The sequence below is a fragment of the Cottoperca gobio genome, chromosome 14 (assembly GCF_900634415.1).
Source record: "Cottoperca gobio chromosome 14, fCotGob3.1, whole genome shotgun sequence".
NCBI classification, from domain to species: Eukaryota; Metazoa; Chordata; class Actinopteri; order Perciformes; family Bovichtidae; genus Cottoperca; species Cottoperca gobio.
Window position 1 is genome coordinate 1,010,795 of NC_041368.1, and position 26,657 is coordinate 1,037,451.

The following is a 26,657-nucleotide window of genomic DNA, read 5'->3' on the forward strand; positions in this document are numbered from 1 at the left end:
TGACCATTTCTGTTACCTCCTCGATGGAAAGCCCACCACACATGAAATCACATGAGACAACCCTGGTTGATTGAGACTTGTTTCTTTTATGTGTGATCATGTGTGGGAAACTATAACATGTACTTCACTGACCCCTACTGGAGATTATGGAATTAAAACATTATTTATTGTTTTGGCCCAAACCTTTTCTGCAGGGCTGTAGATAAAAAATATTTCTGATATATATTCATATATTGTATTGTATATATTAAGGTGCTACTAAATTATTCCTACCAATATTTTAAAAGTCATATATAAAAGTATTTGTGACAAAACAAGCATAGTCTGGGACAAAATTAATTTCCTGCCAAAAATAACTGACAATGTCGTGTTGTTGTATGGGATGCTCCTGCTGCTGATCAGATGACTCAATTTGGCATTGCAGCTGCTGTGATCTCATCGCAGCTTTATTATGTTATTACTCTTTAAATATACATTTAATCTCATATTTACAGTAAAATAAAATGTTGAATATCGTTTAAAAATCTGGATAATCCATATGATACAAGTCTTGGGTTATATAAGCAAATACATTTAGAAGAAAGAAGAAGTTTAGTAGATTGCAGCATGTGCATGTTTGCATATACCAGAAAAAATGAAGAGAGCACATACACAACTCTGCAAATTGGTCATCCTATGAAAACTCTCCTGAGCAATGTTAAAACAAATCTATAGCACAGTGGCATATTGTTCAAATAAATAATGAAATCATGTTTTCATAGTACAACTAAATAGCAATACGGAGCAGAAACAGTGAAGAAGTCAAGTCTGACGCAATCCCCAGATTGAGAACCACTGCTTTACATCGTCAAATAACATACTGTAATAGTACTAACGCTCATCACCAGCTGGAGAAATAATTTAATATAGGTCACCCAATTGTAACACTGTCCTTCATCTTTGAGCAGTTGAATATGTGTTTCAGAAATAAGAACCAGAATATTCAGAGTAACTATTTAACAATCTTACTTACCTAATAAACTCTTCATATCTAATGAATTATAATGCAGATGCCTATATGTGTTTTCCATAGTGCATAGGCTGGTGTACATGATCATTCTTTACACGATCAGCTGCACACGCTCGCTGCTGCTAAAGCTGTACTTGTTAGTTGTTAGTACTTGTTAGCTCAGAGCTAATTAGTTTGAACAGAAAAAAGGAGGAAGGGGCTACACACACATTAGCTCACACCCAGTTCAGATGTGGAAAGAAGTGGGAGGAAGTGTGCTAGTGGTAAAGATGAAGTTTTGGTTTGAGCAACATTTTTTGTGGCAGTAAAAAATGGAAATCAAAAAGTAATTATCAAAGGAGCAATAAGTTAGGATTTTACTGCCTCGAGCGTGACCATCTGGCAGAGGTTAATAGGATTGTTTATCAGTGTCGGTGTGTCAACAGTTACTCTGTGAGATGCTGGGATTTTTCAACAGACGCTTTATGGCTGATGCAAAGTTTACTTGCCTTGCCCATCCTCCATGTAAAACGACCAGAAGCAGCTCTGCCCTGTTCCACCAGTGAGACAATGAAGGATGATCCAGGTAGTCCAGTTTGCTCCTGTTGGATCTTTGCTCCTCTCGACTTCACCTCTGTTGCTTCTTTTCTTGTCCTTCACTGCACACTCCATCTGAAAACAGAGGCAGAAGAGAGGGGAAACATTCAATAATGTTACCTTGTAACAATCTTCTTAACATGTTTTTAAAAGTGGGTTCAATTACACAAATGCACTTCAAATCTAATGTGTGTGTGCACATGGGTGCGTGCACACAAAGGTTAAAAGATGATGAATTACTGGAAAATTAAAGGTTTTACTAAGAAACGAGATAATAAATGGGAGCACATTTTCGTAAATGTGATGTTTTGAAAATGAACTTGAAGTGCTGCAAATAATTGATGCCTCAAAACATGGAGGGGACGGGACCTTATAGGGTTAGTTTGGTCCTATAAAGGTAAATGAACAAAACAGGCAGCAGAAGTACAAACTTTATGATCAAACACAATACTCAAGTTTTTAATCAGTTGAATGCATTTAAAGTATTTAATCAATCAAGTCATGTAATTGTAGCTCTTCAGCTCCTGCTCTGCACACAACACCAGCTGTGTTAATGTGTCTGACTAGAGAGATTTTAGACATTCTTCCTCTGCAACAATCACTATATGTATGGTGAGTGTTTGGTATTCAATCATCAGAGTATAGCGGCATTAGACAAGACATTACATTTAGATATTTAATGAGCTACTCCTAAGAAATACATGTTTTTTAAAGACACTATTGATTTGTATCTCTTCCTTGAGTTTTGAAACCAACATAATTTGATTTCTTTGTTTTGATAGATGTTTGAAATATTGCAATCCCAAAGACATCCATGTCAAAATGCTCAGTATTGCAGTGATCGACTTAAAACACGATTTATGTTTAAGTACGAGTCATATAACTGAAACACATGCATTAATATGTGATTTTGTTTTAGGTAATGTAATATTTTTTCACTTTCATTCACTGAGCCTCCCTGAAACAGTTTGCAGCCCCCCTGGGAGGTCCGCCTCCTACTTTAAAAACCTCTGAGTTATATAATGCAATGATGCCTGTAGAGGCCCATTAGGTCCCACTGTATTTATAACTCAACCACTGAATACAGTACACGCTGCATTCAAATTATAATATTCAGTATTGGATATTGATCAATTGTGAAGCTCATTATGAGGACTTGTATAGTTATATAGCCTACTGTAATGCATGCAAGCTTAATGCTGAAGTGTTATCCTGCATTAGCATTGCATCTATAACTCAGCCAATACATTAAAGTCAATGAGTTTTCATATGATTACAAATTCATCTGAAAAGCATGCCAATCACACAAATGCTCTTGATGGAATATTTTTTAATCATCTTTTGATTAGTATAGCATTCATGTAATGAATAAATAAATGGACAGTTTACCCTCATTACACGCATTACAAGTTCTGAATTCAAAATATTTTCTGTTTTTTAAAGGTCAAATTTGTCAGGGTTTTGAGATTTTCATCAGAAGTGAATGCAATTTAATTTCTGGTCCTCCCAATGGTGAAAAGTTGCATTTGATAAATTCAACAGCAACGGCTCTTTCCAGAAAAAGGCTGAAATCTCAGAGAATGCTAATCCTGGGCGAAGAAAGTGAGAAAATCAGTTTTTCCATTATTTTGGTAAACAGTTTTTTACTTTGAGTGTCAAATTCTCACAGTCCATGTCTCAAAGAGTGGCTGAAAATAGTCTAATGTGGGCTCCTAAAGGAGACTGAGGTCACTGCAGATTCACAAAGGTTGTAATGGCAGACAACTGCATTTAAACATCCACAGAAACTTCTCACACCACTCCTGTAGCATAATCCTGGTCTGTAAACTCAGTTTGTTCCAAACACTCACCAAGGTATACTGCCTCTCATGCTGTCGTAGGAAGTAGAAGAAGCAAAATGGTGACATTGCACTCCTACACTTTTATGACCTGGAGATGTAGTGGTTAATTACTGTCCCCACAGAAAATTGGGTGAGAGTTTGGTATAAATTACATTCATTAATGCAATAAACTATTTATTTTGAATGAGTTTCCCAGTCAGAGTGACTGTCTCAGCTTTATATCACTTCAAGAAACATTGAGAACATTGGATTCTGTGATTGTCTGTGCTGTTAGATGACAATGCTTCCAGGCGATTTGGTGAAGAGTATAGAACTGATGGAGATCAAATATGGAGGGTGGGTGCACAACATCCACATGTCAATGTACAGTACCTCTCTGTCTGGGTTTTCTTTTAAAGAACTGTACATCATTGGACATTTTACATTTTCAAATCAACTTGATTTATTTTCTAGATGTAACTAATGAGCAAACAGAAACAGAAGACTGTGTGTAAAAAACACTGAGGAAGAAAGACACATGGTAGACAAGCTTACTTAACCTGTAACTACTCAGCAGCACCTAACATGTATGAAAAAAGCATCCCAAGAAAGTAACGAAAGGTTGGTGTCCAAATTCATAATGGGTTCACTCCCAGCTAAATGTGTAAGTTGTGCCACATTTGAATTAATTTAACAATAACATGGGCATTTATATATAATTATATAGCAGGTATAAAGTATGATATAGAGAGAAATATCATGAAAGATCATCATAGCCCCGCTGTCTCACAGTTAAGGGGTTGGGCATTTTTAGAATCTGGTTGCATCTTTCATCCTAAATAAACTTTATTTCAAAGACGAGGGCAAAGGAAACGTAGAACAGAGTGGGAGGCATATACCTGTGCAGAGACAATCATCACAGAGAGCATGAAAGCTGATGCAGTCACTCCATCCCAGTGGTGCTGCAATTTGTACTGTCTATATATTTAGATATTCATGTCCTTCAATTACTCTAAATTTATTCAGAATGCAGTGCAGTTAATTTATTGTAGTTATCGGAGTATAAAAATTAAATATAATAAAAATATAATATTGTTTCAGCATGTGAACCCAGGGGTACAAAGTGGCCAAGTAAGTTTTTTGCCTTTATTTGTAAGATTTGTATCAAATTTTATTTCCCTCGATCTATACCTTTAATAATTTTAAGCAATTTTTCCACAGCTTAACCTACATACATAAGTGCTTTCCCCTCAAGAACGTATCTACAGTAAAATGGAGGCTGCACTGTAGGCACTTATGTACAGGACTGTCTCAGAAAATTAGAATATTGTGATAAAGTTCTTTATTTTCTGTAATGCAATTAAAAAAACAAAAATGTCATGCATGCTGGATTCATTACAAATCAACTGAAATATTGCAAGCCTTTTATTATTTTAATATTGCTGATTATGGCTTACAGCTTAAGAAAACTCAAAAATCCTATCTCTAAATATTAGAATATCATGAAAAAGTATACTAGTAGGGTGTTCAACGAATCACTTGAATCGTCTAATTAACTCGAAACACCTGCAAGGGTTTCCTGAGCCTTGAAAAACACTCAGCTTGGTTCAGTAAACTAAATCACAAGTATGGGGAAGACTGCTGATCTGACTGCTGTCCAGAGGACCATCATTGACACCCTCCATCAGGAGGGTAAGACACAAAAAGAAATGTCTCAAAGAGCAAGCTGTTCACAGAGTGCAGTTTCAAAGCACATCCACAAAAAGTCTGTTGGAAGGGGGAAATGTGGCAGGAAACGCTGCACAACCAAGAGAGATGACCGCAGCCTTAACAGCATTGTGAAGAAGAGTCGCTTCCAGAATTTGGGGGAGCTTCAAAGACAGTGGACTGAAGCTGGAGTCCAGGTATCAAAAGCCACTGTTCACAGACGTGTCTGGGAAATGGGCTACAATAGCCGTATTCCCATGGTCAAGCCACTTCTGAACTCAAGACAACGGAAGAAGCGTCTGACTTGGGCTATGGAAAAGAAGCACTGGACAGTTGCAGAGTGGTCCAAAGTCCTCTTTTCAGACAAAAGCAAGTTTTGTATTTCATTTGGAAGTCAAGGCGCCAGAGTCTGGAGAAAGGCTGGAGAGGAGCAAAATCCAAGTTGCTTGAAATCCAGTGTGAAGTTCCCACAGTCAGCGATGGTTTGGGGAGCCATGTCAGCTGCTGGTGTTGGTCCAATGTGTTTCATCAAGCCCAGAGTAAATGCAGCTGTGTACCAAGAGATTTTAGAGCACTACATGCTTCCGTCTGCTGAAAAGCTCTATGGAGATGAGGAATTCATTTTCCAGCATGATCTGGCACCTGCCCACAGTGCCAAAACCACCAGTAACTGGTGTACTGACCATGGCATTACTGTCCTCGATTGGCCTGCCAATTCCCCTGACCTGAACCCCATAGAGAATATGTGGGGTATTGTGAAGAAGAAGCTGAAAGACCCCAGACCCAACAATGCTAATGAGCTAAAGGCCGCTATTGAAGCATCCTGGGCATCCATAACACCTCAGCAATGCCACAGGCTGATTGCCTCCATGCCACGCCGCATTGATGCAGTAATCCGTGCAAAAGGATTCCCAACCAAGTACTGAGTGCATTAATGGACATTTTCAAATGTTTGATTTTGTTTTGCTGTTATAAATCTTTTTTTTTACTTGGTCTGAGGAACTATTCTAATTTTTTGAGATAGGATTTTTGAGTTTTCTTAAGCTGTAAGCCATAATCAGCAATATTAAAATAATAAAAGGCTTGCAATATTTCAGTTGATTTGTAATGAATCCAGAATGCATGACATTTTTGTTTTTTTAAATTGCATTACAGAAAATAAAGAACTTTATCACAATATTCTAATTTTCTGAGACAGTCCTGTATACGTTTATAAAAAGTTGAAAATAAATATAGAATTTAACTTTTTTTGGGATGCCCCCCTGTTGTGGAAATTTAGAAAAGCAGCATGTCATACCTATCAAACTGATAAGTAATATGCAGGGAGTATTGCAAATAATCTCCCCAATGGAAATCAAGCCAGAAATAAAGAGCCTCCAGGGTGAAGACACAGAAGCAAAGCTCTTACTGATAGCAACAGCAGAAGCTACAGCAGAGGAGAAACTGTACCCTTGCACAAATTTAAATAGAACATCACTGCAGTGACATGCTGTGATATGCTGTGATATGAAGTGATATGATGTGACATGATGTGATATGCAGAGATATGCTGTGATATACTGTAACATACTGTGATATGCTGTGACATAATGTGATATGCTGTGCTATGCAGGGATTTGCTGTCATATGCATTGACATGCTGTGATATGCAGCTATATTCTGTGATATGCAATGACACGCTGTGATATGCTGTGATATGCAGTGACACGCTGTATGGGCATTATGTGAAGATCCTCTAACATTACAGAAGTGGTATCAGTCATGTGAAAAAGTTGTTTTGGAGTAAAATGAGAAAATAGTTTGTTAAAAACAACAACTTTGAAGTGTTGTGATGAATGGGCATTTAAATTGTACATTTACTAGGGCTGTCAAGCGATTAAAAAAAAGTAATCTAATTAATTACAAGCTTTGTGATTAATTAATCTAAATTAATCGTATATATCAATATTTGCTGTGAGAAGCATTTCAAAATATTCAAATGGATTTGGGAAGAAGAGTAAATCAATGAGTAGCATTATAAACTGGTCAACATGTCTTTTATTTCAATACTATTTCTCCAATATCTTGTTTGCCACAATTATCTTAGACAACACAGACCAACAGTTTGACATAAAGTGCAATTTAAAATCTGGCATAACATCTTTCATCGCACAATAAACAAAATCTTTAAAAGTTGTGTGATTTGACTTCATGTGTAAAGCCTCCGTTAACCCCCTGTCCTCTCCCACCTGCAGTCCATTGCAATACCTTTCTTGATGGAGTTGTTAATGTGTCTCAGGTAGACCGACTCATTCTGCGTCTGAACGCCTGATCGAGAGATGACGAGACGGGTCGCTCACTTTAGCATCAGCGGCGGTGCTAGCTAGCTCTGAGCTAGCTGCTAAGTGCTTTGCGTTGAGGTGATATTTCAGCTTGAAGTTCTCCGATGGTTCGAGCATTTTTTGCTGCAGGAATCTCACAGAACGGAGCATCAACAGTTACATCCGGGAGTTTATTAATGTAAACTTACCATTCACTGGGACAAGTAACGTTTTCTCATCCGCTTCATCATGTTGACGAGGCTGCTGGATGCCGCGCCGCTACGGTGACGTAAATGCGTTCATTTTTTTGTCGCGTTATTTTTCTGTGACTAATCGAAATCGAAATTAATCGAAATGAACGTGCTAATTTGACAGACCTAATATTTACATGATGCATTTAAGTCTTCTCCAATGTTGGACTAAATGCCAAAATGGTTTGTTGCTTTACAGGGTCATTTTCTAAAGCTAATGCAATGGCCTTAATTTAAAAGATGGATTGCTTTGTCAAACAGTGTCTCTGTGTGTCTCTGGGAAAATTATTGTATTATACAGAAATACCTTCTGACAGTTAAATCCATCGATGATTTTGTAATTATTATTTTATGAGCATTGATGGCAATGTAAAAACAAGCTGCTTTTATTCTTTATTGCCCTCTGCTATTCTTTAAAGCTGTCATAAGTATATTTTATTATTCGGTGTTGAAATTCAGCAAATATTGGACTTAAATGAAGAATGTATCAGGATTTCTCCTCTAGGTCTACTCTATGTGTGCCATTGCTCTACTATTTACTTTTAAAATAAATTCAGAGACTGGGGCAAGTACAGGAGGCTGGTGCAGAGGTACACACAACATTTTATTACTTTCTATTTTGTTTGTTTTTCTCCCATGTTCAGTCCTGTATACTCTGCTGCTATTGGTAATAACATGGTCCTGATTTTGATTTTGATTTTGAATATTTATAAGAGAAAGTGGGGGTGGGTTTTTAAAGTCAGGATACAGAAAGTCCAGCAATTGAGTCACTGACCAACACTAACACCTGCAGACAGCTAAACTCACCTTTGTGCCCATTTACAAAGTCTGTTCATTGGATAACTTGGTTTCAGAAGTTCAAATATGTAAAACAATCCAGTATTTCACGATAAAGAAATGAGAATAAAAAGTTACAATATTTTCCCCCATCCCTTAAATTCATTTAGTGCCCAGGAACCACCACTGGTGGTTTTAGAGCTGTACATTCTTACCCTACTTCTATTAACTAGAGTACTCTACTTTTCCATGCTGGAAACTGAATGAAAATTCCCAAATTGAAGTAGTCATGAAGATCTTGAGTCACACAGACATTGCTCTGGTTTTGCTCTCTCCTTGGTTTGCTATTTGTGCTTTGTCTAATATGCCTTGAATGAAGATAAATTCCACTCTGTAATAAGTAAATGCGCTAGTTTTCATTAACTCGTAAAATACCAAGCGCCTCCAAAAGCTAATAGCACTTCAAGCTAGCTACATATAACTGGGTAACGACAGGAAGTAGGTCGCTTTTTTCTTCAACTTAAAAGTACCACCGCTACTCGCATGCTACAGGAAACTCTGAACGCCAATAAGTGTCTTTTACTTGAAAAAAATAAACCGGAAGTGGTGGTTTGTAATGCCGCTAGCTTTCCTCCAGCACCGCTGCCAATAACCTCTCAGTTGAAGGAGGGACTTTGTTGAGCGCTGCGTTGGTGGATGCTTTACAGTCAGACAGGAGCACCGGGGGCCTGAAGAAAAGCACTTTTAGGGATTTTCAGAGACTCACAGGCTATTTTCCCCAGACGGCATCACACAGCAGACACACATCAGATCGATAAACATGAAGAATCCTCTGTACTGGGCTATGCTGGTCGGGATGACCGTCCTGCTGATGGAGCAAGGTAAGTGATGGATGTTGTCATCCTTGGAACACTTGTTATCGCTATCTCCGACTCTGTTTTGTCGGGAATGTTTGTCAGTTTATTAAATCCCTAATGCTTTTCGCGGACATTCTTTGCGCCTGATTTGACATCAAGATGCTTGTCATGTAAGCTGCAGCTTAAATTAAGCGATTAGTGAAGTACAGTGTCTGTCTCGGAGGCAGTGCCTTGACTCTCTAAGTATCCAAGTTGTTCTGAATGTATTTTAACACCAGGTATATTAGGCTGCAGCCTCTTTCTCTGAAAGTTTAATCCTGCCAATGTATTCTCAGCAGTATTTGTGTTGCTTTGGTTGTGCGTTTTTGCAAAAAAAGAAGAAGAAAAAGACGAAGAAAATAGAACTAATGCTTTTCATTATGCTTGTAGTAGCTCTAACATTCAGCCAACCAGCTCTTTATTTTAATGAACCTGCAAATTCAATTTGAGCAATTGTCCTTTTTGCGCGTGTAGCTCCCGCTGCCCGCGGATCATCTTGACGCAAGGTAAATCTCACGGACGGCAGGTATTTGCTGCAAAGTTGATTAAGTATTAGTTCTTAATCCACATTGACTGCGTGGTCAGGTCATCCAAGTTAAGCCATGTATTCTCCGGGCAGGCAAGAGGGCTTTGCTGTTGGAAGGGAGAGCAGTGAAGCAGTTCCGTCTTTCTGACCTTGTTTACACCTGGCATTACAAATTCAATGGAATAAGTAGACTGTGGCTGGAAAGAGGTGCGCTTTAAAACATGCACATAACGGCACCTTTTTATAAGCCTTACCAACCTTGTGTGCACTTACCTGTATTCTTCTTCAGGCTCCATCACCAGTCTATAACAACATAGAGACTTAAGAAAAGATGAATGCTTTTAAATCCTCCTTGTCCTTTAATAATGACCCTTGAAGTTAAACACATACATAGGTGAATAAAGAAATGAATAAAGTGGATGAAATAACGAATGCAGGGGCGTTTTTTCTCATCAGCTCTCCAAACATCACTGTTTTATTTGGACAGCAACCCTGTTGCTCTTCATAGATGTGTCTTCAGTTGGACAACATGCTTCCAACAACATGCCTCCAGAACTAAAGTCCTGGCCAGTTTGTGACAAGTCAAACTCATATACAGCATAATGATGCATATTAGAAAATATAAATTAAAACAAAATAGAGATGAGGTCACAGTTTTACGTCCTCGGTAATGAATTATGTTTTCAAGGTAAAGTCATTGTACAAGTCAACAGATTTAAAGTAAGTGTTTTATTCCTCGTAACAAAAACCATCTTCTGCTTTAAAAAGCATGAAAAATTAGAATTAATGTAACAATAATCTTAATTAAGAGTAATCTTAGTAGACCAGATAGAGCTTGTTTTAACCAATACTTAATGAACATCAGTACTATCACTCTTATTACCATATATCATCACTTGTTTTGCAAAGTAGTATAGTCATTTTTTTGCAGGCAAGAAATTGTGTGAAGTAAAAGAAAACCTCTGCAGACAACATTTTGAAAAATACAAAAATTCCTGCTGTAACAGACAGCCGAGGAGATAGCGTTTAGTTTAGTGTCACATTGCCGCGCTGTTAAAATGTCTGCTTTCGATGCACCTTAAAAAGACTGTCCCTTTCCCCCCATTCTCAGTCCAATCCATTCTCCAGTCGAAACCAAAATTGTGCTGAAGTTATTTGCATATCAGCAGATCTCTTGCAGAATCAGAGATCTGTTAGATTAGATGAAATTTAAATGGTTCCCATGGGGAAATTGGGTCATTGCAGCAACAGAATAGGGCACAGATAAGAACGAGGCAAATCTAAGGATTTTTTGATAAGATAACAAATAAACAGAGCAAAAGAAAATATGGAGGATGAAGAATGAATAAAGATTTACAGGTGAGTAGATTTATGCAGGGTATATGAGCCCATCAACAAGTCTTACAATAAAAGGCTATATTTCATGTTTAGGGTTGTGGTTGGATAGTTTTATTATCAAGTCTGAATCCAGCATTGAATCTCATCAAATTACAATAATTTAAAATCCCTTATTGAACCTAAGCAGGTTTAGTTTTTAATGTTTTCAATCACCGGAAAGTTACAAATAACAAATATATAGAAACATTATTGTCATCAGCTTTTGCTGGCTGAGGAGACATAAACTTTAGATTTTACAGTAAACTCATTGAGTTGAGACGATTGATCTAGACTGAGGTGTCTTTTGCAAACAAACTATCTTTGGTACAGACACAAGCTTGCAGTGAGTACATTAACCAGACTACAGAACAAAGTGGTATTCTGGCTTTTAGACATTTTACCTTCGGAATTAACATGAATTAAAACTGTCAATGTGTGTCTGGCGAAAGCGAAGGCCAAGTATGCTGTCATCATTGTTTCAACATGAAGGACTCAGGGTCTATTCTGGGGGTAGCTTCATGGTCTGCTCTGATTATATTTTCAAATGGAAGCAGATTGTGCACATCATGACTGTTTATGAGAGACATATTGATATTTTGGCTCCAATACAGATGTGTAGAGAAATATGAAGAGGATCCTGCAGGTCACAACAGCAGGTGGGGTGAATGTAGAGAGCAGGCCAGATCACAAGAACAGAGGAAAACAATTCGAAGCGATTGATAGAAATGGTAAGAAGTGCCTGGGCTGAAGTGCTCCACTAGTTGGCTGGCTGAGGCTGGAGCCACTGAGACAGGAAGCACTGTACATCTGGATGGTAGTCGACACAAACAGGTGCTTGAAGCGCTCTGTGCACCTTGAGGGGATGAGCCGCCGGCTAAAATTGCTGTGGGGCTGTGTCAGCTCACAAGAGGGTGGGAGGCTTTGTCCAAGATGAACATCAATTCAGTTTCCCGTTGATGCATTTTGCGCCATAGTTCTTTTTTAATTTGATTTCCTTTTTTATGTAGAAATCGTTTCCAGCACGCAGTCAACATGAAGAGTTCAGCATAGTGTCATGCTGTATATCGTGTTCTCCTGTACAATTAGAACTTATGTGTGAATATGTCATGGTCAGCTTCACAGTGCCTCTCGCATTATTTTCTACCATATAATATGTTTGGCACTGGCAGTTGTATGCACTCACCATGACAGAAAAGGCAGTGGAGTTCATGCAGCTCAAACAAAGAGTACCTCCTGCTTCTCAGTGGATTGAATATGCAAGCAGCTTTCAGAATGATCTGAAGCCCTACAGTTGATCATCTTTCACAAGACTCCAACATGTGAAGAGCAGGTTGGAAGCAATTAAATACTGACATGTGTTTTTTCACAAAAAGGAAAAGAAGTCGCAAGAAAAAAGAAATGAAAAAACCCGCCAAAAAACATTCCAATATCAAACTGCCCCGAAAGAGCAGAACATGTTCATCTTCTAACAATGAAAAGAAGAGTTTTGCTTTCTGGAGTATTAATCCAGCTTTAGATAAACACTGCTAATGAGGCAGCCTCATTGTCTAAGCAGACTTCCTCCCTCCCTCTTTCTCTGTATGTGGCTGGGAGAAGACAGTGCTGGCTGTGTTACCAGGATGCAGCACAAACTCTTATGTTTTTTTTTGCCAAGACCCTCCCAGGCCCGTGTATTGTGCTCTTGTCCTTCCTCCATCAGCCCGTGTCAGCCAAAGACAAGAATTATAGCCGGTTAGATCGAAATTTGGAGCAACAGCTGTTATTGGATGACCAGCTAAGAGAGCAGAGATGGATAGGGGTGGTGGTACGGGAGCCATGGTGTGCTCCTTGTATGCAGCCTTTTGTTAAAGACATTGAGATCATTGTTGATGGCTAGAGTGTGCTCTCTTCTTATCACAGGGCTACAGCTACTCAGTAGGGATCTCGAGGCAAAAGAGCAGAGCTATTGCTGTAAAACATGTCTTTGTCTGTCTCCCGGTGCACAGTCCACATAAAGCCTGCAGCAGAATGTACAGGCAGAGCAGGCAGATGGCAGGTAGAAATCGCCACCTGTGTACAGTGGCGTGATATCAAAATGTGATGAATGAATGTCACGTTAATAGGCTATGAGATGCTATTAAAGCCAGCCTCTCAGCTGGAAAGCAAGAGTTCACCCTCAGACACACATACACTAAGATATATTGGTGTTTTTATTTGAACAAAGCATAGAAATTTATCTTTTTGATGCACTTTCCCTGAACTTGCCTCATCGACCTTTACTCCAGATAGTGATTTACTTCGCTTCCCAGAATGCCCCCCAAAGACTGGCATGAATCTGTTGCATACAACTGTGAGCTACAGAATGCTTAGTGTCAAAACAAAACTATAAAAGAAGAAAGGTGATTATGTCCGTGTCGTGCATTGATGCCATGTATGAAAACTGTTAATGCTTTTTAATATTATTCAGGAGGGCTTACATTTCCTCTTACTGCCAGGAGGCGGCTCTAATCCTCAAATTGTATATGCCTCTATACATTTGGACTTTTATCATATACTTATTGCTTTGTTCATCATTGAACGAAGTTAGCATTGGTCTGTTGGGACGTCCTACATTAATTTGGAGATCAAACGTTAACATTAGTAATAAATGATCCTCATGAAGGTGTCAAAGAAACAGACACATTAGTCGGTGAGTGACAGATTGTTAAAGCATCTCGAGCTTAATCGTTGTCATGACTTATGCGTGTGCAAGCTAATAATTAAGCAATTATGCATGACATACTGTGGTATGTCGACATCGAACTCCTCTTTATGTAGCTCTGCATATAGTTTTGCAGGTGGATTTATTTCTGGAGATGGGCGCTGCACAATCCACTCCTCCATAGAAGTTAACCTTAAATGTTTCCACTTTGTAGCGTGTTTTAGCTAGCAGATTTTGTTACTTTGTATCTGTAACCTGCTCCATGTTGGCAGAAGTGATCCTAAGTGATCACTAAGCAACCATGAAAACACGTATCAGTTCAATAGTGTACGTTTCTCTCAGACGCGGATTGAAACTGAAATGTGCAAAGGAATTGCCAATCACCACGGGAAAAAAACTCCAACCATTAAAACCATTAATTTTTAAAACTTAATATAAAATTAATAAAACTTGGTATGTGGTAATTATATCCCAGCTATGAACCAATCAGATTGCTTGATTTGAGCTATTAATAAAGTACTCTAGGTTCAGTCTGGTCAGCGATACTAGGTCGGACCTGCCCCATTGGTCATATATCATGATCTGTTTGGAGAATATTAACAAGGAAACAACACTGATATGATGGGACTTGCAATGCCCGCCCCAATAACTTCAATGGCACCCAAGTCTGGCACGAATGCAAAATTCCAATAATGCAAGTTTGAATGAATGAGAACAAATGTGTAATTCCTTTACCTTTAATTTAAATGCAATGCCTATAACTCTGAACTACGCTGTAAAATAAACATTCTGTTCATTCACAGGGCCTCACTGAAGCTGCCTTCACATGACAGGAAATGTTGTCATTGCTTCCACTTTGAAAGGTCAGCGGCCATCGAGGTCAAAGTTGAAATAATTTTAACTTTGAGCGCAGCGAACGGTACCTACGCCAAGGGTAGTTTTCGACCTAGTCGGCTTTCTCTATAAGAAAACAACGGCACAGCCAGAGCACAGTGGTTTTACCGCTGATCATGTGACTCCTCAGGTTTGTTGTTGTGGTTAAGTGTTTTCTGTCACTTGTCTGTCACTTGTCTGCCTCACAGAACAGTTAAGCTTCCACATGCACAATTGTAGAAATCAACACTGACTGCATTTATTATGCTCCATTGTTTTTGTCTATTCTATTCTCCAATAGCAGCTATTTATAACCACACAAATCTCCTGCTCTCTATATGTTTTTAATTTAACCCTAACCCTTTTTTATTATTCTATAATCATCAATCAAGAACCACAGTTTCACTATGGCCTATACTTCTCATGTAGTTTATTTGAAAACGATTGTGTATTTTCTCCTATTGACCCTCACCATGTAGATGGTAGCTTCAATATTTCCACATACTTTAGAGCTGAAATGATTAGTTGATTAATGGATCAGTTGGTAGGCGTAAAGAATAATTAGCAGTATATTTGCTAATGTATTCATTCTTTAAGTCATTTTTTTCATTCTTGGATTAAATCTTTGAGAATATTTATCTTTGGCTATTTAGTAAATTCGACCTGAAAGTAATTGTTGGACTAATTTGGACTAAAGTGGCAGCCCTACACTCTTATGTTGAAATAAACCCAAATGTGTCGGGCAATAAAGTTGTTTCAGGTGTTGCTGGAACTTTGACGTCTTCAGACTTTTCCCATCTCCATGCAGGAGAGTAGGAGAAATTGTACCAGAAATCCCAACTCTGCTTCTACAATACTACATTGCCCCAGTTTCTCTGTTAACGGTTACAACTGCATTTATATACAGCGCAATGGGTGATAATGGTAAATGGAATTGCATTTATATAACGCACAGTATACGGTATTACACTATTATTATTATTATTATTATTATTATTATTATTATTATTATTATTATTATTATTATTATTATTATTATTATTATTATTATTATTATTATTAATACTATTATTAATACTATTATTATTATCAACAGAATTATAATAATAAACAGAATTATAAACCTGACAAAAAATAGAATTAACAACAATATGTTACAATACATATGTTGCATTTTTAGAAGTTAGCAGCACCATAGAATGTTACATTAACTACTAAATAAAAAATAATATAAGCTGTGCGCTTTTAAAATAATTTCCTATTATTTAACGATTCACATGTACTGTAGGTGTGCAACAGCGCTGCCACACTCTCAAACCTTTAACTCACACATACTCAGATAATACACACGGTATGATGACCTTCTACTTTAATCCTTTAATTTAATTATATTCTACGATACCTGTCTACTGTTACAACGCTACACCCAACAACACAGCAAGAGGATATTTTCAATGTGTAACTTTAGCCTTTCACTCTGAGGTGATACGTGTTGTCCTCCAGTCTTTCCTTTGTTTGGTCTCCAGCTAACATGTTGATGTGATCATGACGTCAGCATTACAAGGGTCTATGATATTAAGGAAATGATGATATGGTAAGTGTCTAGATCTGAGAATTCTTACTCTAGATTTGAAATGACCACTTTGCCTGTTTCATGGAAACACCATGGGGCCCTGTTTGATTTCTGAAAAGGCAAATTGCAAAAGGGAGGTAATCGTTAGCCAGTTATCTTTTTCATTCCTGTATTGGGAAGCAATTTCCGCGTTGCATTCTATTTCTGTGTTCAGTATTGCCTTTTTATTTGTGTGTGTGTGTGTGTTTTTGGTATTTTCACAGGTTCATATCACACATGACTCATTTGTGAGTGGTAGAAAGTTTGTTGTAAGAGTTTAATTGAAGCCTGATTGATTTACTCACATTCAGTTTGGGCCAACAATCAATCTTCAGCACTGGAATTTCACTGAAGGCTTTTAATAATAGACTGCATTGTGTATGGCATTGACAGTTCAGCAGACAAAGAAGGAAAACAGAAGATGCTAAGAAAAAATGTGAAAAACATATTTCTTGAATTTAATAAGATTATTACTGTATACTTCTATGGCTGCATTACAAATATGTTGTAAAGTATTACATGACAGGAGACCAACAGGTTGAAGGAACCAGACTTTCTCCTGGAGGAAACCTCTGACATGTTGATATTTCAAATACACATAAACATTGCCGGGTAGATTGCATGGGTAGAAAATGCAATAATTGTTTTTGTTTATTGTTTAAAGTTTATTGTTTAAAGTCCTTAGTTATCACTTTCACTTCCTCGCTATCAAATAATCACACAGTAGCAATACCTACAGTTGCACAAACATAAAGGCTAATTTCATTCAGAAGCTTTTCCTTCCCCACATAGTTTGCCAAGTCCCAGTGAAGTGATCATGTGACTTGTTGGCGACGAGAGACCTCACTAGGGAGTGCTGATTAATAAGCAACAGGGATAGTGACTTCAGACTGTGTCCATTCACCAGGTTGTCATGTCTGAGGAATGTTTCCTCCTTGAGAAACTCACAGCTCGCACTCTGAACTCCTTGTTTTTATCTATCGGATTTATATACAACCAGTGCTGCTGGTTATGTACAGTATATGTGTATATATATATATATATATATATATACAGTATATACGTGTGTGTGTGTGTGTGTGTGTGTGTGTGTGTGTGTGTGTGTGTGTGTGTGTGTGTCCTTTGGGGTGAGGGAATGCCATAGGCTGTTTAGTAGAGTTCCATGAGGCACTTCAAAATCTTCCAATGTTTTTTGACTTTTGACACAAAAGAACAACATTTTTGAAGAGTTTAGAGGAACTAAAGTAAAGAGGAAATAGCTGAGAGGCAAATATTTGAAGTTACCAGGCATCTCACAACATTGTTTGTTTGGAACATTATTTATGAAGCAGTTACAGTATTTGCAGCTGCAAGTTAAGGATTGTATTTCTGCTTCTTATTTGCATAATCTAACATATCATCTGTTTACATTTTTGTAAGTTAATCTTAGACTCTTATAACAGGAAATGTTCTCAAAATGGTAAAGTAACAAACGGCAGACCTCTAAAAGGAATCCGATAAATATAATTATTGTCTACTTCAAACATTTTTTATAGAAATCTAATACTGTATAATATATTGTATGTTATTTACTCATGTACAGCAAACATATTCTGTATCGGGGTTCTTGAAAACAGTTTTTGACTGAGATGTGTTTAAACATAGGCATCAAGTATCGTGATCTGACAAAGCAAAGTATGCCCTTTCTCTTGTTTTAGTTCTGTAACAAAAAGCTTGCCTTGAGCAAGATGGAAACATGGCCTGTAGTAAAAAGATATAAAGGCACATGCAATGCTGAGCACAGAATGCAGTGAAGAGAAATTACATGGAGTCACAGAGCGATCGCAGTACTTTGCAATGCATGTCATAGGGGCATTTTCTAAACCTTTACTTTATATTTTGTCAAGAAGGCCTAAGCATTGAATTGTGTTGCCTGTTTCAGCACCGCCAAATGTCCCTCATCAGAGCACACACATGTTAGAGCAGTTGGGAGAAGACCAGGAGATCAAACCACAGTGTTGCAGTGTTGGCCACTGGACACTGGAGCTCCTGCAGGTGTGTTTTTAATTGAAGACACAGCTGATGCTTGCTCTGTGAGAGTGTTTTGGAGCTGCATGTGAGAACCTTGGTTCTCATGTACAAAAATATATTTTGGAAGCCAGGATCTCTAAAATCAAGAAGGAAGAAACATCCAATACCAGCCAGACTCAATGTCCAGAGCATAATGCAAGTAGGTGAAAAGACAGTTTATTGAGCAAGAAACTAAATTAGTACATGATAAAAAATGAATGATATCTTCAACATTAAACCCTGTGATGAACAAAAGCAGCTTTCTGTCTTGCTATCTGACTCTAATTAGTCTTTTGTTTTCTTTTTGTGTTTTCCTGCTGAGAATGATATGGGAAGTTCATTGTCTGTATTATAATGAGCATTCCTGTAGTTCTTGAGTCTAGACCTAGTGACACAATCAACCTGTTTCTGCCTGAGATCCTTTCCTAAATCTTCCAAATGTTCTTTTTTATCTGATTTGAAATCAAGGGAGGGAAACAGATATATAATTTAGGTGAGCAGGCAGTTGGTACCCACATCAATCATACACCATCACCTGCCCAGATCCTTGACATCAAAACTGTGATAAGGAGGCCACTTGAGACTTGGCCTGCAGTCATGCATTAATAGCAGGGAGGCATCTCACAGTTGGGGAGTTGAGTACTGGGAGTGCTTAACTAGTGCAGCGGCATGGGTGTAATTTTGGAACAGATGGCAGAGTTAGCGGTTAGCAAGCACATGGTCAGTGGAATAATCTGTGTGCAAGTATTTGGGGCTTGCCTGAGCGTTTGTTTGAAGCACAAGCGATAATATTTCAATTAGTGCTATCATTGATTGTGCTGGAAGCCCCTTGGCAAAGGCTTTTGTGGTGGAATCTGAGAGAGTTTTAATAGGAAACAGTTAAGCCTCCTGAGAGCAGGAATCTTCATTAGAAATATAGTTGTCAGTTTTTTCTCCTCTTGAAAAACATAGAGCTGCAAAGTTGTTCCACCAGTTAAGCTTCCAAAAGTGTGAGACACTCAGTTCTCCTTTCTGTTTTTCTCACTTTTGTTTCTGTGTGTCTACTGAGATCACATGTAAGTACCTGCAAACAAAGATGACACAGTCCTCCCAACAGAAGCAGGATGCTTCATGACATAGAGGTATTCATTCTAAATGTCCCACTGGGGGAGGCCAGAGCGTGCTGATGTTATCTAAATCGTTCCCCTAACCTTGTGATTGATGAATGCAAAGTTAACAGATCAATACAGCTGATATAACTTAAAGCACCCTGAAAGGACCTACAAGCTCCAACAATTTCACAAAGAGCTGATAAGAAAGACACAAGAGAGGAGTTATGAGCCTTATGAAGCTTTGTATTTCTTTTTGTTGATCACAAGTGCATGAATTTGCAGGTCCACGTTCAGGATATGTAAACTCATGAATATTTAACAAGGATTTTAAACTAGGATTTTCCACATTATGGATGTTATGACAGTCGTAATTTAGTGTTCAGCTGAAGAAACAAAACACATGGCATCCATAGACCAACCCAGTATTCATGAATATTTATTAACTATCAGTGTCCAAGGAGACTTGGACTATAGTGGAGACAGAGTGACTAGACGAGGATCACCAGCTCGTATCTGAGAAACGTTGCTTCTTGTCATCTGGGCTGGTGTGGGGTAGTTGTGGCTTTGCGCTAATATCGTTTTTAAAATTGTAATCACATCAGCAGCAGCTGTTTTAGATGAACCCTGTTGCCATTTAACAGGTTGATTAGAATGAACGCATGGAGCTCAGTGAATGTGCCGCTTTCAGTCTGTTTGGGCATCCTGGTTGTTAAAGTATCACTGATGACCAGCAGCAGCTTTAAAGTACCTAACTGTGCTGCAACTGCTCTAATCCAATTCTCCTAATCCCTTTGGCATGGTTTTACATATGTTTCTTTCAATATTCTTTCAAATGCCACAGATGCCACCAACTGCACTCTACAATATTCTCTTGAAGAAGTGCAGTTGTTAAAACAAATATGTTTTATATCTTATAATTTATAATATTAGTTGTCACCTTCCAGCCCAAAGCAAGTGCAATATTTGGTCAGATTTTGTTTTCAAGAATTTGACTTTTATTTTTTTATATACTAAGTGTGAATAACAAAACATTTTTGTCAGGAAAGATAGAAGAAGATATCATTAGTGTGTGAACTACAAAAAAACTTGGCAGGGAAAGTTTAATGTGACTGTTGTTTCAGGATGTCATTTACAACCTGATTCTCTACAAAGCTCCTTGCATTGCTTCAGACTTTACAATGCTCATTAAATTTCATAGAAGCTTATGTAGGCCTGCCTTATAATTAATGCTCAACGCCTGAGTGGCAATCTTAATAGTCTTTTAAATGGTCAATACAAAAATTAATGTTTCTCATTAATCAAAATCCCATTGCTGTGATTTCTGCTAAGCCGTTTTCTTAGCCTTGCTAAATAACACACTATTCATTTAGGCCAAAAAGCTTTTGTCTTGAATTGAAAAATAATTTAGTTACTATTTCACATAATGTGAAAATACTTTGGGGGCTAGAAACTTAACTACAGTACATTGTTGTCCTGAACCCTAAAGCATAGTGTCAATGTGACAATAAGCTTTAATGATCAATCCATACTTAAAAAAAAAGCTTTTTTGCCACTTTCCAAACCTGCAGGAATCCTACAATTCCAAATGGGAATGCAGATAAAATAGTCAGAAAATCAGTGACTGCTTTGTGAAACTGCCCTGAACCTCGGCCAACACACTAAATACATTTTAGAGTGATACTGTATGTGCAACCTGCTTCTTTTTCCACCTGGTATGAGAAAACAGAAACTTGTAAGAAAATAACTTTTCTCCACATACCTGGGAAAGGTTTGTAGCCAGTTAACCTGTTTTATTATACTCCAGTGGTTTTGAACTGGGGCAACCCTCACAGACAGTGCTCTTATTGTGGTTACACCATGGTTATACCAAAGCAACATTGTAGGGATAGCAGTGCCAACTGTAAACATGCCCCTCTGCCTGCCCATACTGACAATGCTTTAGCAACTAGTAGCCTCAAATATAACCAAGGCATTCTTGTTATGTCCCAGTTACTATTCTATTCTTTTGTACATTTCTGAACCTGTAGCAGCTGCCACTGGAACAAACCTGCCACAGGTCGCTCAGACCTCATGACATCTGTCTGACTCTGACTTTTTTCCTGCTTTGTACCCAGAGCAACACAGGAAAACTGCACGGCCACTTAGTTGTGCTTCTAAATTATCCAAATGCAATGACTAAGGCAGCATTTCAATAATGAGCACAGTGCTTGTAATCATGAAAGCATGGAACATGTAAAACTGGAGATGTATTAATAAAATGAGCATGTGGTATTAAAGGTGCACTTGAGGGGAAATTAAGTGTTTGTAACTGACAGACAGTTCACTTAAAGATCCCCTCTAGAAATGTTCAAATAGCAGTCATCAATATACTCAAATGCTTTTAATAATAATAGTGTCCAATATGTTTTAGTCACAAATAATCCAATTAAGCTCTTACCATTCTGACCCTTCTTTCTTTTAGAGGGGTAGGGGACTTTCATGTTCAGGGGGAGATAACAAGTCAACAGTATATGTCACATAGAAGTGGTGCACATCATCTGAAAGCTGAGATGCTGCTCAGCACTTTGCGTTAAGTTGTTCTAGTCATAAATCAGAAATGAAAATTAATGAATAATCAGTGATTTCAGAAACTCTATGAATCAGCCTACAACAATAACATATTGAATTGGCCAATACATTGTCTCTGAACCCAACCATACTGAAAAGCGAATATAAATCTTTACCATCAAATATGAGATACAAGGTCCCACAATTTAATAATATGAAGAACTCTTTTGTGCACCAGTCAATCTTAAAATTAAACACGATGCGTGCAGAGATATTCAAATACACCATTTCTTTTAAAACAGGCAAAAGAAACTGCATGATTTTTGCCCCAGCGTGGGATTATCATAAAGGGGGCATGTCTGAAAAACATGTCTGTTTCTTGAGGTGAGAGGTCAAGGGACCCCTGTGAATATGGCCATGCCTGTTTTTCCCCACGCCAAAATGTAGCCTATGTTTTAGTTCCATGAGATCCTTCATGTGATATGAATACCTCTACTCTAGCTTTAAACACCAGCCTGCCACATCCGCTGAAACACAGTATTTCTAAGAGGTTAGGGAGTTTAAAATGTAAAAATCTACGCCTTCTCCCTCATCAAAAACTCCAGAAATATGAAAATGCAAATATTTTTAAGATGTCTCCTACTTAAGTCCAGTTTCAGTATACCACAAGCTTCAATCCTGTGTTCTAGGTGTTACAGAGAAGATTTCCGTTTCAGCAGATGAATGTGAAAAGAATCTTTGAAACAATACTTTTTTATGTTATACATTGATCCTTATATCTGACTTTAGATTTAGATACCACACATTAGGTTACCACATTTCATTTTGTAGGATGGACTTGTAATAGCTTTATAAGAATGAGTCTTTGGCTTTATTGTGAAGATGGCTAGTTGGAAACAGAATCTCACATCACTGGAACATGAACAATTCATTTTAATTTCAGATCTACAATTTGATGAAGGAAACGGATTCTTGATGTAGCCTACCTGATAGATAACGTAATTACCTGCAAGATAGCTTTTGTTTGTAGCCACAGTTTTCTCATTAAAGACTGAAGGCCACTGCATTAAAGTGTATCAGGATGCAATACTGAGCTACTGTATGTACAAAAGAGCGGAAATTCAAAGTGAATCATGACAAATGACATACAACCATCCAACAGCTATTGGACTAGATGTTTACTAAGCTTTGCATAGCCATAATACACTTGGTCAGATCATCTGAAATAACTCTTTCAATATATTCCTTTCATTGTGTTTCTGTGGCTTATAAAAAGAAATATCCTGTTGTGTCAAAACGTTCAGGTAATGGCTTGACCCTCGTATTCTGCTACAGGTTGGAAACAGCTGTTCTCTCAGTGTTTCATGCCGACACAGACAATGCCTGATTAAAGCAAGATAGACGTGAACACGTGAATAAAGCATGGTGTACTGGAGAGGAGCAGAGCAACGTGTTGTACTGCAGATGGATATACATGCAAGACATCACACTGTTGTAGCTTGTGTTCCTCAGTGGTGAAATCAGTCATTTAATCACATTGGCTTCCTTACAAAGCAGACTAAGTGCATCCAACAGCATATATGCTTTCATACATTCGGACTTTCAATACGAGATCACAAAACTTCCCAAAGAAAAAAATTGTAAAAGAAAACAAATAACAAAAATAAGTGACGAGGCATATTTAATATGCCAGTGTTTTCATCATTTCTCATCATCATATTGAATAAAATCTAAATAACGGCAGTTTTGAACTTTAAGACACATTAGCTGTTCTTCTCAGTAACTTATTGGTCTATGTGCATTTTCCTGTATCAGACAGGGTTGTTAAAAACCCAAAGCGAAACAAAATAAGTGAGCATTGCAGTGAAGAATGTTCATAGCAAAGGTAGACTTACATGAGTGTGTTTACTGGCCAGCCAACCAGCACAGCTTCACAGTTATGTCTTCCATTTGTTTTCTTCTTCAGAGTGTTTTTGTTTCAAAGTAAGATCACAACATGCTTTTGATATTTCAAACCTGCTTCTTGTGATTGACTCAGAACTGAAAAAACACCTGTGTACTTGCTTCAAATGATTTTTGATATTTTAATGTTTCTTTTACATAAAGATATTTAATGGAATTATTCTGAACAACACATCATCACTAACTGCTTCTCTCAAAGGCACTTGAAGGACATACTTCCTCAACAAACATCCAAGAACGGAGAGCTGTGCCGTTTCCCTTAAATGGGTGACTTGGCTTATTTGGCCACTTAGCAGATGCAATCTAAAACCCAGCCTCAAATATTGGCCTCCAACTGCTCCACCTACTCCTCTGGCTTACCTGAAGCCATCTGTTGAGAGGCTGCAAAAGACCAATAAGAGACTCTTGCTTGCAGCCTGCATTCTCTTTCATCTATTTGTTTTGAAGTATATTAATTGCACATCGTACGCTCACATACCCAGTGTGGTCGAGATGCTCTCTTTTCCCAAATCTCCAATCTCTTCTCCTTTTCTTAACAACTTAATCCAGTGAGCTAACAATGGGAGCAGGAGAGTTTAGCAACATAATGAATGTAGACAGATTAATGCTGAGAGAGTTGAGTGTGTATTCTGCTAATGTCGTCATTTTTTATGTGGATATGGCGTGGCTCATTTAATCATTTAATTTTAATAGAAAATTACATGAATCCAGAATGGTGATATCTAAACATTTTTTGTTTTGTCCAACCAACTGTCCAAAACTCAGACATTATTTTACAACAATGTAAGCAAGACATCAGCGCGTCACGATGTCACCAACCCGACTCGTCTAGAAACCAGATATCTCGTTACCATGCTTTGTGAATGTGACTTGTCATATGCACAGTTAAACATATGTTTCTCTGTACCAAGACATTGTGCCTTTGCTCTCCACTCGTAGTGCTGTTTACAAGGAAACACAAGGGATAAACGTAGAACACTATGAACAATATACAATATAGCAGAATAATAGAGAGAGTGTGCACTGTCTGTTAGTGTACAGTGTGTGAGTGTGTGTGTGGGTGTGTGTGTGAGAGAGGTGGGTTAGGGTGGGGGCAAGGGCAGTACATTAGATTTATATATCTAAATGTATCTATCTGTGTGTGATTTAATTGTTTTAAGAGCACACAATTATTAACCAGAATTGTTTTACAAGAGCACAAAGTTCTTCATTGATCTAACCTCTTAATTTTTCTTTCAAAGTGCACCAGATTGCTGCTTTTAATTTCAAAATATACAACAAACCTTCTTTGCTAGAGGGTCTAGGGACCACCCACCATTGTATCACAGAACGCTGGGGGAAATCTGTATCAGTCTTCTCATCCCACTCTCAGCCAGAAAGGCGTACAAAGTGCAGGACTTTGACACCATGGCTAGTAAATATTAATGTAAACATGTTGTGCTACAAGTCACTTATAATTTTTCAATAATTCACCAACACAAGGATCTTTCCCTATCCTTAACAAAGTGTTGTGTGTGCTGAAACATAACATAAACACATTAATCATGTTCAATCAGTTGCTAAGAGTGGATATTTAATCAGTTAAAGCTTCAATGTGTAGTTCTGAGCCGGCTGCTCCACAGAACAGGGTGCAGTGTTTCACGTCTAAACTGCTCCATACAATGTAAATTCATCAATCAGCATAGTATAGTATATAGTATGTTAACCTGTTTATATTTTAGTTGTAGTAGTTTGTCATATTTATTGTATTCTAAGTTTTAGTGTTCTAATGTAGTCTTTATATTATGTATTGTATTCTACAGCTAAATATCTCTCTCTTCTAGTGTTGATATATTTACTGTGTATTTCAGTCAGTTCATTAGAGAAATATCTCTACTATCTTCTAATCTTCAGGTGGAGCTCAGATATGTGTTACTGTGTCACTGAGGGCTGTACGCTCCGTGTAACATTATGTTTTGACAGTTTGTGTGTTGGCTTGTGTTTGGGCAGAGAAGAGGGAAAGTTCAGTCCTCTACGCCGACATAGTCCTGCTTCCTGGGAGTGGAGCTTGCAGCTGCTCCGGCGGCTCGGATACGGTCGAACAAATGTCCCAGCACCGGGAGTCCCAGCTGATGGAGCACTGGGTCTCACCTGTGCAGCAACAGAAAGTTTGACGATCCGGCGCGGCGGGGAGTCGGCAAATTTGGCGCTATATGCTAACTGCTAATGGAAGATGGATGTGATGTTGACTCAGACTCTGCTGAGTCAGACAGCTGTACTTCTTCTCTCTGTACTGAGGGCAGACTGCAGCTACAGTGACTCACTATCACCTCTAGAGGAACAAGTGGTATTACAGACTGGACGGAGCGCAGCTAGCTGTTAGCATGCTAACTTCACTAGATATCTCAGTAGATATCAGTAGATATCAACACAGAGACATCTTTAACATAACGTCATCACTGTTACCTCTTCACACTCGGTTCATAATGTTAGTTCATTGTTTTAATGTTTTGAGTTCAATTCTGTCTGATCTAGTGATCTTACACATTAAACCTTTAATTGAATTCATTAAAAAAAATGTAAGTGTTTTTCCATTGATTAATTCATCATCTAAATTATGTCTAA

General features: G+C 38.0%; 1 protein-coding gene across 1 annotated transcript in view; it reads left to right on the forward strand.

Moving 5' to 3' along the window:
• The first annotated feature begins 9,138 nt into the window (after positions 1 to 9,138).
• ntm (neurotrimin) overlaps positions 9,139 to 26,657 on the forward strand; it is a 405,184-nt gene continuing 387,665 nt past the window's right edge. Inside the window, exon 1 of the mRNA XM_029448070.1 lies at positions 9,139 to 9,321. Within this exon, the coding sequence (XP_029303930.1) occupies positions 9,261 to 9,321 (61 nt within the window). The 5' untranslated portion in view covers positions 9,139 to 9,260. The remainder of the gene's footprint in view (positions 9,322 to 26,657) is intronic.